The 15,439-nt window shown below is 50.3% G+C and overlaps 1 protein-coding gene across 1 annotated transcript in view; it reads right to left on the reverse strand.

Annotated features, from left to right (window-relative positions):
• Positions 1 to 1,712: 1,712 nt before the first annotated feature.
• Positions 1,713 to 15,439, reverse strand: part of LOC132400065 (soluble guanylate cyclase 88E-like) — a 50,583-nt gene continuing 36,856 nt past the window's right edge. Inside the window, exons 10-13 of the mRNA XM_059981149.1 lie at positions 12,465 to 12,574; positions 11,518 to 11,607; positions 4,863 to 4,960; positions 1,713 to 3,416 (exon numbers count right to left, since the gene is read on the reverse strand). Coding sequence (XP_059837132.1) covers positions 3,158 to 3,416; positions 4,863 to 4,960; positions 11,518 to 11,607; positions 12,465 to 12,574 — 557 coding nt within the window. The 3' untranslated portion in view covers positions 1,713 to 3,157. The remainder of the gene's footprint in view (positions 3,417 to 4,862; positions 4,961 to 11,517; positions 11,608 to 12,464; positions 12,575 to 15,439) is intronic.

Genomic DNA, 15,439 nt, shown 5'->3' on the forward strand with positions numbered 1-15,439 from the left:
GATTCCTGTGCAAAATACAGATTATAACCCACCCGATTTGGCAACAGATCTTTCACACTGAGCTGTATAGAGGCAGTTCGGCCCAGTAGTCTTGTTCTTACCCCTTCTTCCCCCTATTTTTGCTTTTTCAAACAATCAAATGAACTGCAACACGCCCACCCCCGCTCCTGAAATTCTCACTCTCGCCTGTGTGTAAGGAGCGATGAATGCATCAACTCTGCAAGTGCTGGTGCTTTGGGAGAAGACCGCGAGGAGAACGGGCAAACCCCACACAGCCAGACAGTGGCGGAGTTCAAGCTCAACCGGGGCCTTGCAGAATGTGAGGCCGCAGCTCTGACCACTGCAGCACAAGGCCAGAACATCAGCCATTCCTCTGTTTTATGGTTTGCTTGAACAGATACCTTCTCATCTTTCTTCCTTGTTTATTCTCAAGGCCAGAGGAAACTAAACCTGTCTCCCAATGGCCCAAACACACCTCCAAATCCTCCTCATCATCAACATTCCAAGTCCAACACACAAAGCACAGCCTAAATCCCAATCCCAATACCAAAATCTCACCACAGAAACAGGTCTTTCAAACCAACTGATCCATGACAGGATCCCATCTAAGCTCGTCCCATTTGCCCACATTTGTCCCGTATCCCTCTGAACCTTTCACATCCGTGTCCCTGTCCGTATCCCTCTGAACCTTTCACATCCGTGTCCCTGTCCGTATCCCTCTAAACCTTTCCTATCCATGTAACTGTCCGTATCCCTCGAAACCTTTCCTGTCCCTGTCCCTGTCCGTATTCCTCTAAACCTTTCCTATCCCTGTCCCTGTCCATATTCCTCTAAACCTTTCCTTTCCGTGTACCTGTCCATATCCCTCTAAACCTTTCCTATCCGTGTACCTGTCCATATCCCTCTAAACCTTTCCTATCCGTGTACCTGTCCATATCCCTCTAAACCTTTCCTTTCCGTGTACCTGTCCATATTCCTCTAAACCTTTCCTTTCCGTGTACCTGTCCATATCCCACTAAACCTTTCCTATCCGTGTATCCATCTGTATCCCTCTAAACCTTTCCAATCCATGTACCTGTCCGTATCCCTCTAAACCTTTCCCATCCGTGTACCTGTCCGTATCCCTCTAAACCTTTCCTATCCGTGTACCTGTCCGTATCACTCTAAACCTTTCCTATCCGTGTACCTGTCCGTATCCCTCTAAACCTTTCCTATCCGTGTACCTGTCCGTATCCCTCTAAACCTTTCCCATCCGTGTACCTGTCCGTATCCCTCTAAACCTTTCCTATCCGTGTACCTGTCCGTATCCCTCTAAACCTTTCCTTTCCGTGTACCTGTCCATATCCCACTAAACCTTTCCTATCCGTGTACCCATCTGTATCCCTCTAAACCTTTCCAATCCGTGTACCTGTCCGTATCCCTCTAAACCTTTCCCATCCGTGTACCTGTCCGTATCCCTCTAAACCTTTCCCATCCGTGTACCTGTCCGTATCCCTCTAAACCTTTCCTATCCGTGTACCTGTCCGTATCCCTCTAAACCTTTCCCATCCGTGTACCTGTCCGTATCCCTCTAAACCTTTCCTATCCGTGTACCTGTCCGTATCCCTCTAAACCTTTCCCATCCGTGTACCTGTCCGTATCCCTCTAAACCTTTCCCATCCGTGTACCTGTCCGTATCCCTCTAAACCTTTCCCATCCGTGTACCTGTCCGTATCCCTCTAAACCTTTCCTATCCGTGTACCTGTCCGTATCCCTCTAAACCTTTCCTATCCGTGTACCTGTCCGTATCCCTCTAAACCTTTCCTACCCGTGTACCTGTCCGTATCTCTCTAAATCTTTCCTAATCATGTACCTGTCCGTATCTCTCTGAATCTTTCCTATCCGTGTACCTATCCAAGAGTTTTTTAAATGTTGTTAATGCAACTGCCTGCACCATTCTCTCTGGGTGAAGAAGTTGCCTGTTAGATTCCTACTAAATTCTCCCCTTTCACCTTAGAGTTTGCTAGTTCTTGATTTCCCATTCCTGGGGAAAAGACTGTGGGCATTCACCCCTCATGATTTTATACCCCTCTATATGGTCACCCCTCTTTCTCTAGCACTCTAAAGAATAAAGGCCTAGTCTGCTCATCCTCTCCCTCTGTAAGTCAGGCCCTCGAGTCTCGGGAACATCCTTGTAAATCCGCTCTGCACTTTCAGCTTAATGGCATCTTTCCTACAGCAGGGTGGCCAATGCCGAATTCGGCATTCCAAGTGTGGCCACACCTATGTGGTTATAAAAGAATACAAAACCAGAAAAGTAACAACTAAGGCCTCAAATTTAAGATCCAAGATTAAGAACTGAGGCCAAAAACAGAAGTTTTCTAAGTCTAAAAGACTAAGACTCCAAGCAAAGGCTCGAAGGTCTACCACCACGAACCTAGGCCCAGCAGGCATGAACCCACAGCACAGTGCCCACCGAATGGGGGAAGAGAATCCCACTGCTTTGAGATCTCAGCATCAGGTTTAAGGCTGAGAAAGGAAAGCATCTGAGCAGGCTGAGTCCTGGGGAAAGGGGATGGGAGAGGGTGGTAATGGAATTTATCATGCGGGCATCAGAGAGCATGTGAGGTGGACATGGTGGAGTTGGGGGGGGGGGGGGACAATGGAAAAAGGATTGGAATGAGTGGAGAATGAGAGGGACAATGAGGGAAGGAGGAAGAGGGGTGTCGGATCCAGTGGGGTTCCAGAGACATGGAAGTGTGTAGGGGCCAGACAGGGTCACAGAGACAGGAAAGGGTGTAGGGGCTGGAGGGGTTACAGACACAAGGAGGGGTGTAGGGGCTAGAGGGGGTTACAGGCACTGAGGGGTGTAGGGGATGGAGGAGGTCACAGAGACTGGGAGGGGTGTAGGAGCTGGAGGGGGTTACAGATATAGTGAGGGGTGTAGAGGAGGAAGATGGGGTGCAGGAGGATTGGGATGTGGAAGTATAGGGGGCAGATGGTTTATGCTGGTTGGGGTCTGGGTGTTTTGGAGTGACGGGAGAGCTGATGGTGCAAAAGGGGTGGGGAGAAGGATGGGGATGTTGGCTTAATGGGGCGATGGGGCTGAGAAACAAGATGGCCGCCCTCCAGGCCTTTTCCAACCAAGCAACAAAAACAGCGGGCAGCCGAACTGCCTTCAAATCAGAACGCAGGTGACACTCCTGAGGTAGGCATTGGGTGCAAGGGCACGAGTGATTGGCTGGGCTCTCGTCTTGGTCATCGGCACCGTCTCCGTGGCAACAACTTGCTGTGGCACCTCTTTCCTCTGTGGGGCTCTCACCCTCTTCCTGAGCTCCTGAAAGTCCTCAGATCCCTCATAGGAACTAGAGGAATGGAGGGTCTCCTCGGCCTCATCCTCGGGGTCCAGCTCCTGGGAGGAGTCCCTCGGACTCCGGCTGTGGGGGGATGAGGATTTACAAAGGGGGGGGCAGAGGGAGAGGGGGAAAAGGGTAGAAGAAAAAAAGAATGAAGGAATGGAGGGGGAGGAGGGCAAGGGGAGGGTGAGGGCAAGGAATGAGGAGACGGGAGGGAGAGGTGCGGGGAGAGGGGCGAGGGAGAGGGGCAAGCAGGGAGGGGGGGGACGGGGAGGGAGAGGGGGGATGGGGGTGGGGGTTAGGGGAGGGAGAGAAGGGGTTAGGGGAGGGAGAGAAGGGGGCAGGGGATGGGGGAGGGGCGATGGTGGGGGGGAGGGGTGATAGAGGTGGGGGGAGGGGAGGGGGAAGGAGCGGGGAGGGGAGGGGGAAGGAGCGGGTAGGGGGAAGGAGCGGGTAGGGGGAGGGCAAGGATGAGGGGATGGGGAGGTGAGGGGTGAGGATGAGGGGAGGGGGAGGGCAAAGCAACAGGGAATTAGAGGGCGAGGATGAGGGGATGTAAGAGGGGGAGGGGGAAAAGAATTGTCAAACACTCTCATATTGCTGAACTTGACATTCTCTATGTTCCCTCCCACCCCCCGTGGACTCTTTTCTCACCACTTCCCAGTGCCCTCCTCACCCCCTCCCACAGTGTTCCCTCCATACCCCTCTCACAGCTTTTCTCCCCTCACTCCTCCTATAGTGTTCCCCCAACCCTCCCACAGCGTTCCCTCCTCAGCCCCCTCACAGCGTTCCCTCCTCACCCCCTCCCACAGTGTTCCCTACTCACCCCCTCCCACAGTGTTCCCTCCATAACCCTCCCACAGCGTTCCCTTCACACCCCTCCCACAGCGTTCCCTCCTCACCCCCTCCCACAGCGTTCCCTCCACATCTCCTCCCACAGCGTTCCCTCCATAACCCTCCCACAGCGTTCCCTCCTCACCTCCTCCCACAGCTTTTCTCCCCTCACTCCTCCTATAGTGTTCCCCCAACCCTCCCACAGCGTTCCCTCCTCAGCCCCCTCACAGCGTTCCCTCCTCACCTCCTCCCACCATTTCCTCCTCACCCCCTCCCTCAGTGTTCCCTCCATAACCCTCCCACAGCTTTTCTCCCCTCACTCCTCCTATAGTGTTCCCCCAACCCTCCCACAGCGTTCCCTCCTCAGCCCCCTCACAGTGTTCCCTCCTCACCTCCTCCCACCATTTCCTCCTCACCCCCTCCCACAGAACAATAAGAGTGTGTTTTCTGAGCCAAGGATCAATTGGATAGGAAATGAAGTGTCAGAAAAGGTGCTGATATGACATGGGGAAGCAGAAATGAAGGAATGAATGACCTCCACTCACTATGGTGAGAGAGGGCAAGTAAGATGGAGCTAAATGTAAAAGAATGGATGGTTTGGTTAAATCAGGACTGTTGGCAATTGCATGTAATTTCACTGAAGGGGATAGCAGAGAATGAAGGGCTGAATGGTAAGTTCCATTTCTCTTTTACCTGGAGGTGCTGTTTTCATTTAACTCATTGCTATAATCACTCGTGAAGCCCTGCGTCCTCTTCCCTTTCAACCAATATGTCTTCATGTATCCCTTACCCTGGACAGAAAGGAAAGGGGGTTTGTCATTCCCAACACGTCTTCATTACCTCTTACCCTGGACAGAGTGGAAAGGGGTTTGTCATTCCCAACACGTCTTCATTACCCCTTACCCTGGACAGAGTGGAAAGGAGTTTGTCATTCCCAACACGTCTTCGTTACCCCTTACCCTGGACAGAGTGGAGAGGGGTTTGTCATTCCCAACACGTCTTCATTACCTCTTACCCTGGACAGAGTGGAAAGGGGTTTGTCATTCCCAACACGTCTTCATTACCCCTTACCCTGGACAGAGTGGAAAGGGGTTTGTCATTCCCAACACGTCTTCATTACCCCTTACCCTGGACAGAGTGGAAAGGGGTTTGTCATTCCCAACACGTCTTCGTTACCCCCTACCCAGGACAGTGTGGAAAGGGGTTTGTCATTCCCAACACATCTTCGTTACCCCCTACCCAGGACAGAGTGGAAAGGGGTTTGTCATTCCCAACACGTCTTCGTTACCCCTTACCCTGGACAGAGTGGAAAGTGGTTTGTCATTCCCAACACGTCTTCGTTACCCCTTACCCTGGACAGAGTGGAAAGGGGTTTGTCATTCCCAACACGTCTTCGTTACCCCTTACCCTGGACAGAGTGGAAAGGGGTTTGTCATTCCCAACACGTCTTCGTTACCCCCTACCTAGGGCAGAGTGAAAAGGGGTTTGTCATTCCCAACACGTCTTCGTTACCCCCTACCCAGGACAGAGTGGAAAGGGGTTTGTCATTCCCAACACGTCTTCGTTACCCCTTACCCTGGACAGAGTGGAAAGGGGTTTGTCATTCCCAACACGTCTTCGTTACCCCCTACCCAGGACAGAGTGGAAAGGGGTTTGTCATTCCCAACACGTCTTCGTTACCCCTTACCCAGGACAGAGTGGAAAGGGGGTTTGTCATTCCCAACACGTCTTCGTTACCCCCTACCCAGGACAGAGTGGAAGGGGGTTTGTCATTCCCAACACGTCTTCGTTACCCCTTACCCTGGACAGAGTGGAAAGTGGTTTGTCATTCCCAACATGTCTTCGTTACCCCTTACCCAGGACAGAGTGGAAAGTGGTTTGTCATTCCCAACACGTCTTCGTTACCCCCTACCCAGGACAGTGTGGAAAGGGGTTTGTCATTCCCAACACGTCTTCCTTACCCCCTACCTAGGACAGAGTGGAAAGTGGTTTGTCATTCCCAACACGTCTTCGTTACCCCTTACCCTGGACAGAGTGGAAAGGGGTTTGTCATTCCCAACACGTCTTCCTTACCCCCTACCTAGGACAGAGTGGAAAGTGGTTTGTCATTCCCAACACGTCTTCGTTACCCCTTACCCAGGACAGAGTGGAAAGTGGTTTGTCATTCCCAACACGTCTTCGTTACCCCCTACCCAGGACAGAGTGGTAAGGGGTTTGTCATTCCCAACACGTCTTCGTTACCCCCTACCCAGGACAGAGTGGAAAAGGGGTTTGTCATTCCCAACACGTCTTCGTTACCCCTTACCCAGGACAGAGTGGAAAAGGGGTTTGTCATTCCCAACACGTCTTCCTTACCCCCTACCTAGGACAGAGTGGAAAGTGGTTTGTCATTCCCAACATGGATCGGTTGGAAAACTCAGCAGATGGAATTCAATCCCGAGGAATGGTGAGGCCATGTATTTTGGGAGTCAAACCAGGGTAGTGCACACAGTAATAACATGTTCAATGGCAGCTATTCTTCTGGCCTGAATGTGGATAGTAGATTAAATTTAAAACGCAGCCCTGAACAATAGTTTTCCTGGAGTTGATATCAAACCAATCAGTGGGGATTAATGTTCATTTTGGGTGTCTGGAGCGTGGGTGTGAAGAGGGAGGTGTGAAAACTGTATGTTATTCAAAAGAAGCACTGTAGGTACATTGTAACTATAGATTGTCCTGCTGTTCCCTTTCACCTTTAGTATATAAAAAATGTCATGTAACATTGGGTTGGGAGACCTCTTCCTCTGAGAGTGTCTCATTTTGTTGAATAAAAGACCTTTGTATCCAGGAGCTCTGTCCCCCTTTGGTGACTTTGTTCACATTCCAGCAGGGCGCTGGGGAGTGTTGAGGAACAGAGGGACTTCATAAGCTGAACATGGTAACACAGCTTGGGCTGGTCTGGTGCTGTAGTGTAGCTGTTGATGTAATGCCCTACAGCACGAGTGATAGGGGTTAAGTGCCTGTCACTGGGTCAGAGTTTGTACATTCTCCTCGTAGGTTTCCTCTGGGTGCTCTGGTTTCCTCCCACGTTCCAAAGACGTACAGGTTAGGGTCAGTGAGTTGTGGGTGTGCGATGTTGGTACTGGAAGTGTGGTGACACTTGCCCACAGCACATCCTCCCTGATTTGTTTTGTTGCAAAGATACAGTTCAGTGTCTCTTTCAATCTACATGTGACAATAAAGCTCATCTTTGAAGGTGAATGGGACTTCTGTCTCCATCAAAGATCCCCACCATCCGGGCCAGGCCATCTTCTCACAGCTCCCGTCGGGCAGGAGGTACAGGAGCCTGAAGTCCCACCCCACCAGGGTCAGGAACACCGACTTCCCCTCTACCGTTCAGTTCCTGAACCGACCGGCACAACCCCAATCACCACCTCGGTACAGAAACACTGTGACCTCCATACACACTGTTAATTTTTGGTTCCAGTTCCATTCTTTCTCAAAAATAGTTGCTTATTTTATGTTTCTCATGTGTCTCTGATCAGAGATGCTACCACAGGAGGGTTTCTTTCTGAACCTGCACACACGTGGACTTGTGCGTTGGGAATTGATTCATAGTTGTCGCGTTTACCAAGATACGATGAAAATAACAAACAAGACAATCTGCAGATGTTGCAAATCCGAGTAATACACACAAAGTACTGAAGGAACCTGTTGAAGGGGTTTGACCTGAAACAGCAACTGTACTTTTTTTCCATAGATGCTGCCTGGCCTGCATTTTGTGTGTGTTACAATGAAAATAAACTTGATTTAGCCTTTGACTTTACCTGGGCATAAAGTATAAGAGGTGGGACATTATGTTACAACTTAATAAAACACTAGGTAGACTGCACTGGTCACCATCCACAGGAGGGATGGGATCGCACTGGAGAGAGTGCAGAGGGATTTTGTCTTCAGTTATGGGAAGAGGCTGGACGGTTTTCCCTGGAGTGAAGGAGGCTGAAGGGTGACCTTATAGAGGTGAATAAAATTATAAGGAGCATAGACAGGGTTAATAGATATGTTAATCAGCTTCTGAAAGAGGTAGCATTAGAGATTGTGGTGGCATTAGAAATGACTTTTCAAAAATCATTGGAACTGGCATGGTGCCAGAGGACTGGAAATTTGCAAAATCACTCCACTCTTTATGAAAGGAGGAAGGCATCAGAAAGGAAATTATAGGCCAGTTAGCCTGACCTCCGTGGTTGGGAAGATGCTGGAATCAATTGTTAAGGTCGAGGTGATGGAGTACTTGGTGACACAGGACAAGATAGTACAAAGTCAGCATGGTTTCCTTCAGGGAAAATCCTGACGAACCTGTTGGAATTCTTTGAGGAGATTAAAGTAGGATAGATAAAGGGGATGTTGTATATTTGGGCTTTCAGAAGGCCTTTGACAAGGTACCACACATAAGGCTGCTTACCAAGTTAAGAGCCCATGGTATTACAGGAAAGTTACTGACACGGTTAGAGCTTTGGCTGATTGGCAGAAGGCAGTAGACAATAGACAATAGACAATAGGTGCAGAAGTAGACCATTCGGCCCCTCGAGTCTGCACCGCCATTCTGAGATCATGGCTGATCAATTCACTATCAATACCCAGTCCCTGCCTTGTCCCCATATCCCTTGATTCCCCTATCAGATATCTATCCAGCTCCTTCTTGAAAGCATCCAGAGAATTGGCCTCCACCGTCTTCCGAGGCAGTGCATTCCACACCTCCACAACTCTCTGGGAGAAGAAGCTCTTCCTCAACTCTGTTTTAAATAACTGACCTCTTATTCTCAATCCATGCCCTCTGGTACTGGACTCTCCCAACATCTGGAACATATTTCCTGCCTCAATCCTATCAAATCCTTTAATTATCTTAAACGTTTCAATCAGATCCCCTCTCAATCTCCTCAATTCCAGCGTGTTCAAGCCCAATCTCTCCAATCTCTCTGCGTAAGACAGCCCTGCCATCCCAGGAATCAACCTAGTGAATCTACGCTGCACTTCCTCAATTGCCAGAATGTCCTTCCTTAAACCTGGAGACCAAAACTGTACACAATATTCCAGGTGTGGTCTCACCAGGGCCCTGTACAAATGCAAAAGAACATCCTTGCTCTTGTATTCAATTCCCCTTGTAACAAAGGCCAACATTCCATTTGCCCTCTTCACTGCCTGTTGCACTTGCTCATTCACCTTCATTGACTGATGAACTAGGACTCCTAGGTCTCTTTGCATTTCTCCCTTACCTAACTCGACACCGTTCAGACAATACTCTGCCCTCTTGTTCCAGCTTCCAAAGTGGATAACTTCACATTTATATTCCCAGTGAGTGGGAATAAAGGATCCTTTTCTGGTTGGCTGCCAGTGACCAATGGTGTTCCACAAGGGTTGGTGTTGGGACCATTTCATTTTATGCTGCATATAAATTATTTAGATGACAGAATAGATGGCTTTGTTTGCAAGTTTGCAGATGTTACGAAGATTGGTGGAGGGGCAGGTAGTGTTGAGGAAACAGGTAGGATGCAAGACAGACAGATTAGGAGAATGAGCAAGAAAGTGGCAAATGAAATACAGTGTTGGAAAATGCATGGTCACGCACTTTGGTAGTGGAAATAAATTTGAGAACTATTTTCTAAATAGGGAGAAAATCCAAGAATCTGAGATGCAGAGGGACTTGGGAGTCCTCGTGCAGAACACCCTGAAGGTTAACTTGCAGGATGAGTCGGAAGGCAAATGCTATGTTAGCATTCATTTCAAGAGGTCTAGAAGACAGGAGCAGGGATGTGATACTGAGACACCGGTGAGATCTCACCTTGAGTATTGTGAGGAGCTTTAAGCCCTTCAAAGATGTGCTGGCATTGGAGACGGTCCAGAGGAAGTTCACAAGGATGATTCCAGGAATGAAATGGTTATCAAACAAGGAAAATTTGATGGCTCTGGGTCTGTACTCGCTGAAATTCAGAAGGATGGGGGGGGGTTCTCATTGAACCCTTTTCAATGTTGAAAAGCCTAGACAGAGCCGATGTGGAAAGGATGTTTCCCATGGTGGGAGAGTCTAGCACAAGAGGGCACAGCCTCAGGATAGAGGGGCGCACTTTCAAAACAGAGATGCACAGAAATTTCTTCAGCTAAAGGGTGGCGAATTTGTGGAATTCGTTGCCACGTGCAGCTGTGGAGGCCGGGTCGTTGGGTGAATTTAAGGCAGAGATTGATAGGTTCTTGATTGGACATGGCATCAAAGGTTACGGGGAGAAGGCTGGGAACTGGGTTTGAGGAGGAGATAGAAAAAAAAGATCAGCCATGATCTAATGGCAGAGCAGACTCGATGGGCCAGATGGCCTAATTCTGCTCCTTTGTCTTATGGACTTCGGGTCTTCTCAAGGCTTGAGTGCCAGTTATAGAGAGAAGTTGGACAAGCTGCTAACTTATTCCTTGGAGCATTGGAGGTGTAGACAGGATGGATGCACACAGTCTTTTTTCCCCCTTGGTTGAAGAATCAAGAACTAGAGGGCACAGATTTGAGGTGAGAGGCGGAGAGAGTTAATAGGAACCTGAGGACCAACCTTTTCATCTGAAGGGCACATTTTTAAGGGGAGAGGGAGGGAATCTCAGGGGAGGTCTGAATCTGGGACACACTGAGGGGTGGTTCAAAGTAATGTCAATGTGTGTTATGTTGCCATATACTACTAGGAAATGCATTTTCTTGCAGCATTTCCAAGGATTAATGAAATGCAATCGAATTTTACAAAAAAAAAAACGCATAAACAAAGACTGACAAACAGCCAATGTGTAAAAGAAAACAAACTGAATATAAAGATAATACTGAGAACACGAGCTGTCAAGCCCTGGAAAGTGAGTCCACAGGCTGTGGAATTGGGGTGAGTGCAGTCAGTTCAGGAGCCTGATGGCTGAGGGGTAATAACTGTTCCTGAACCTGGTGGTGTGGGACCTGAGGCTCCTGTACCTCCTTCTCGATGTGAGTAGCAAGGCCTGGGGGTGGGGGTGGAGGTCCTTGGTGATGGGTGCCGCTTTCTTGTTATAGCGATCCACGTAAATGTACTTAATGGTAGGGCGGGCTTCACTTGTGCTGGACTGTGATGTGTTGGAGGGGATTTTGGAATCTGACGGAACAGTGAAGGCAGACTCTCACAATGTTGATGAAGCATCCAAACGAGCACTTGAATCGACCAGGCAGAGAAGGGGACAGACCCAGTGGTGGCAAATGGGTTTGGTGGGTATGGGGCAGCAAGGACTGTGGTGGGTGACTCTCGGTGGGTTACCCTCCACACCCAGCCTCTTGTGGACACAACATGCAAACCAGGGCCGGGCTTGGGAAGCTTACCTTGACGAAGATTTTACCCCGCTCCTCGATGATGTAGGGCTCGTGTTCCAGGTGGTCCTTAGTGGTCTGACTGATGTGGATTTGCATTCCCTGGGGGAGGGGGGAGAGAGGGAGAGTGTGGGGGTAAAGGGGAGGGAGAGAGGGAGAGGGTGGGGGAGAGAGGGGAAGAAGCAGAAAGGGAGGGGGAGAAATGGATTTTATGGGTGGAGAGTGGGTGAGGGAGTGGGGACGGAGAAAAAGAAGGAATGGGGAAAGGGGAGGGGAGAAGGGGGAGGGGAGAAAGGGGAGGGGAGGAGGGGAGGGGAGGAGGGGAGAAGGGGAGGGGAGAAGGGGAGGGGAGAAGGGGAGGGGAGAAGGGGAGAGGAGAAGGGGAGGGGAATGGAGAAGGGGAAAGGGGAGGGGAGTGGGAGGGGAGGGGGAGGGGAAGGGGAGGGAGTGGGAGGGGAGGGAGAGAGCAAAAGAAAGGAGAGGGGAGAATGAAAGGGGAGAGAGAGAGAGAAGCAAGAATACGGGGGAAGGGAGAGAGGGATAGAGAGAAGGTGGGAGGAGTGGGAGAGAGAATTTTGTTAAACTTTGTCAGAAAGGAGTGACTGAGGGAAAGTGTGGCTTACACTTGGGTGTGCTGCGGGAAGGGCAACAAGGACAGAGTACCACACAGTGGAAGGGGCAACTAGGAGGGGCATTGAGGAGGGAGTGCTGCACAGTGGGAGGGATGATTAAGGAGTGCCGTGCTGCTGAGGGGGCGAAGAGGTGGGATGATCGTGCTATGGAAGGAGCGATAAGGAGGGAGCGTTGTGCTGTGAGAGAGGAGGGGAGAGGAGGGGCAGTGAGGAGGGAGCTGTGCTGTGGGAGGGACAATGACGAATCGAGTGTGTGTGACCAGACTGTGATCTACAGTAATGGTGTGTATGTGAGTCTGGGAGGAGTCTTCAGAAGGTCTCACTCACCACACCATTACTTTCCATCCGGGACGCGGTATTGACTGTGTCTCCAAAAAGGCAATACCGTGGCATCTTCAAACCAACCACACCGGCTACCACCATCCCAGAGTGAATCCCTGGATTGGACACAAGTTCCTGTTAGTCGCAGATCCTGAACGACTCACCCTCCTGTTCTGTCTGCCCTCCAGTCCACCTCTCCTGTCCCCATCCACCTCCATCTTCCCTCTCCTTTCCCCATCCCATTTCTCCCCCTCAACACCTCTCACCACCACTCTTGTCTGTACACTGCCGCTCTTTCCTCTCCTCTCCCTCCCTTGTCCCCATCCCCCTCCCATCCTCTCCCCTCTCCTCCCAGCACTGTGCACCTCCTCCTCCCTGTACTACCCCCCCAACCCTCCCCCTGTCCCCTCCTCCCCTCACCTCTTCCTCCTAATCCGATCACCTATTTTCACTCATCTGCCATTATTCTCCCAACTTTCTCTCAAATCTTCCTCCCCCACCCCCAATTCTATCCCTCATCACATTGGGGTAAGAGGGGGGCATAAACAGTGGCCGACTAACCGACTGAGCCCACGTGTTGTTGAGGTGTGGGAGACCCTACACAGTCACAGGGAGAATGTGTAAATTTCTCACAGTTAGCGCTGGAGGTTGGAATCAAATTCAGTTCTCTGGGTTGAGAAGTTCCAATAACATCTCCTCTCTACCTCCCCTCTCTTCTCCATCCCTCCCCCTCACCTCTATCCCCTCCTCCCATCACATACCCAACCTTTCTTCCTAAACAAAACCCCTCCTTCTCAACCTGATGAACTCACTCTAAACTGTCTCCACTGTAAATCTACTTTATGTACAGTAAAACAGGTTTGAGGAGAATGGCTGGAGAGTTGCATGTGGATCCATTGGCTGTTGGGATTTGGTGAGCCAGTGGCCATTGGCTGTTGGGATTTGGTGAACCAGTGGCCATTGGCTGTTGGGATTTGGTGAGCCAGTGGCCATTGGCTGTTGGGATTTGGTGAGCCAGTGGCCATTGGCTGTTGGGATTTGGTGAACCAGTGGCCATTGGCTGTTGGGATTTGGTGAGCCAGTGGCCATTGGCTGTTGGGATTTGGTGAGCCAGTGGCCATTGGCTGTTGGGATTTGGTGAACCAGTGGCCATTGGCTGTTGGGATTTGGTGAACCAGTGGCCATTGGCTGTTGGGATTTGGTGAGCCAGTGGCCATTGGCTGTTGGGATTTGGTGAGCCAGTGGCCATTGGCTGTTGGGATTTGGTGAACCAGTGGCCATTGGCTGTTGGGATTTGGTGAACCAGTGGCCATTGGCTGTTGGGATTTGGTGAGCCAGTGGCCATTGGCTGTTGGGATTTGGTGAGCCAGTGGCCATTGGCTGTTGGGATTTGGTGAGCCAGTGGCCATTGGCTGTTGGGATTTGGTGAGCCAGTGGCCATTGGCTGTTGGGATTTGGTGAACCAGTGGCCATTGGCTGTTGGGATTTGGTGAACCAGTGGCCATTGGCTGTTGGGATTTGGTGAATTCGTGTTGTATTGATTGATCATCCATCATGCAACAATGAGAACCACTCTAGTCATCTGTGATTTGTAGGGGCTGGATGGGTCTGTGGGTAGGTGACAGCTAGAGAGACCAATCCATACTTGAAAAGTTCTTTGGCAGAGTGGACAAAAAAAAAAATGGCAGCTACATTGGGTTCAGGGTTGTTGTCTTAGCCTTTCCTGGCCGGCCTGTGTCTCTCTGCTGCAATTGTCCTTTCTGCTTTGTGTTGCTGCACCTCTGTAGTGGGGGGAGAAGCACTTGATCTAATCCTGGATGATATTCCCATATCTGGGTTGATGCCAAAAGATTTTAGCGGAGCTTTCAGGGTGTCTTAATAGCATCTCATTTGACCTCACAGGAACGCTTTTCATCCTGTAGTTTGCCGTAAGGCAGTTTCTTAAGCAGCCAATATTCTAGCACGCGAGCTAGGTGGCCTGCCCAGTGTTCAGGATGGTGGAGTTACTGGGCAGACCCATCTTGGTAAGTACCTCTGTGGCAGGATTTCTGCCTTGCCACTTCATGCTGAGGAGCTTTCTGATCCACACTGTGTGGAAATGTTTCCGTTTCCTTTGGTACACTGTCCACGTTCCACAGGCCTAAAGCAGAGTGGGAAGTATACCCTCAGCTTTGGTTCCAGGTGTTGGTATAAAGCCCACCGGAGGCTACGCTCGCTTTGGCAATCCTGACATGTACTTCATCATCAATGGCCACGTTCTGGGTCAGTGTGCTGACAAGTTACATGAACCTGGTCTTTGACAGTTGACCGCTCAGCATCTGATTTCCCTGGAACTGGCCGATGCGTTACCCCAGTCCTCATGCTGTTGGTCGTAAGCCCAAAGCTGGTACAGGCAGCAGAGAACTTGTCGACACAATGCTGCATGTCACCCTTTGAGCCAGCATTGAGGGCGCAGTCATCCGCAAAAAGGAACCCTTTGATGGCGTCTCTCACAAACTTGTAGCTTCCTGAGGTTGAAGTTTCCTTCAGTGTGAAATCTGATGCCGATGTCTGCATCGCTGTCTCTGAGGGCATCAGTCAACATGGTGGAAAACACCCGACTGAATAGTATTGGCACCAAGATGTGGCCCTGGTTGACCCCATTCGAGACAGTGTAGGGCTCGGCTGCCTTCCCATTCTCCTGAACTCTAGCTTACATGCCATCATGGAATTGCTGCACCATGGCAAGATGTCTACCCATGAGGTACACCATGTCTCTCCGTCTCTATCTATCTATCTACTAATCAACACCTCCAGAGATCTATCTAGTTATCTATCTATAGTGTCAAAGGCCTTAACCAGACAACATAGCAGAAGAACAGGTCAGTGTCAGGAGGGAGGACAGTGGGGAGAGACAAATGGAGAAGGGAGTCGTGTAGGAAGCGATCCCTGCGGAAAGCAGAAAGGTGGGGTGGAGGGACTTATCCTTGTGAGTGGAAGAA

The sequence above is a fragment of the Hypanus sabinus genome, chromosome 9 (assembly GCF_030144855.1).
Source record: "Hypanus sabinus isolate sHypSab1 chromosome 9, sHypSab1.hap1, whole genome shotgun sequence".
NCBI lineage: Eukaryota > Metazoa > Chordata > Chondrichthyes > Myliobatiformes > Dasyatidae > Hypanus > Hypanus sabinus.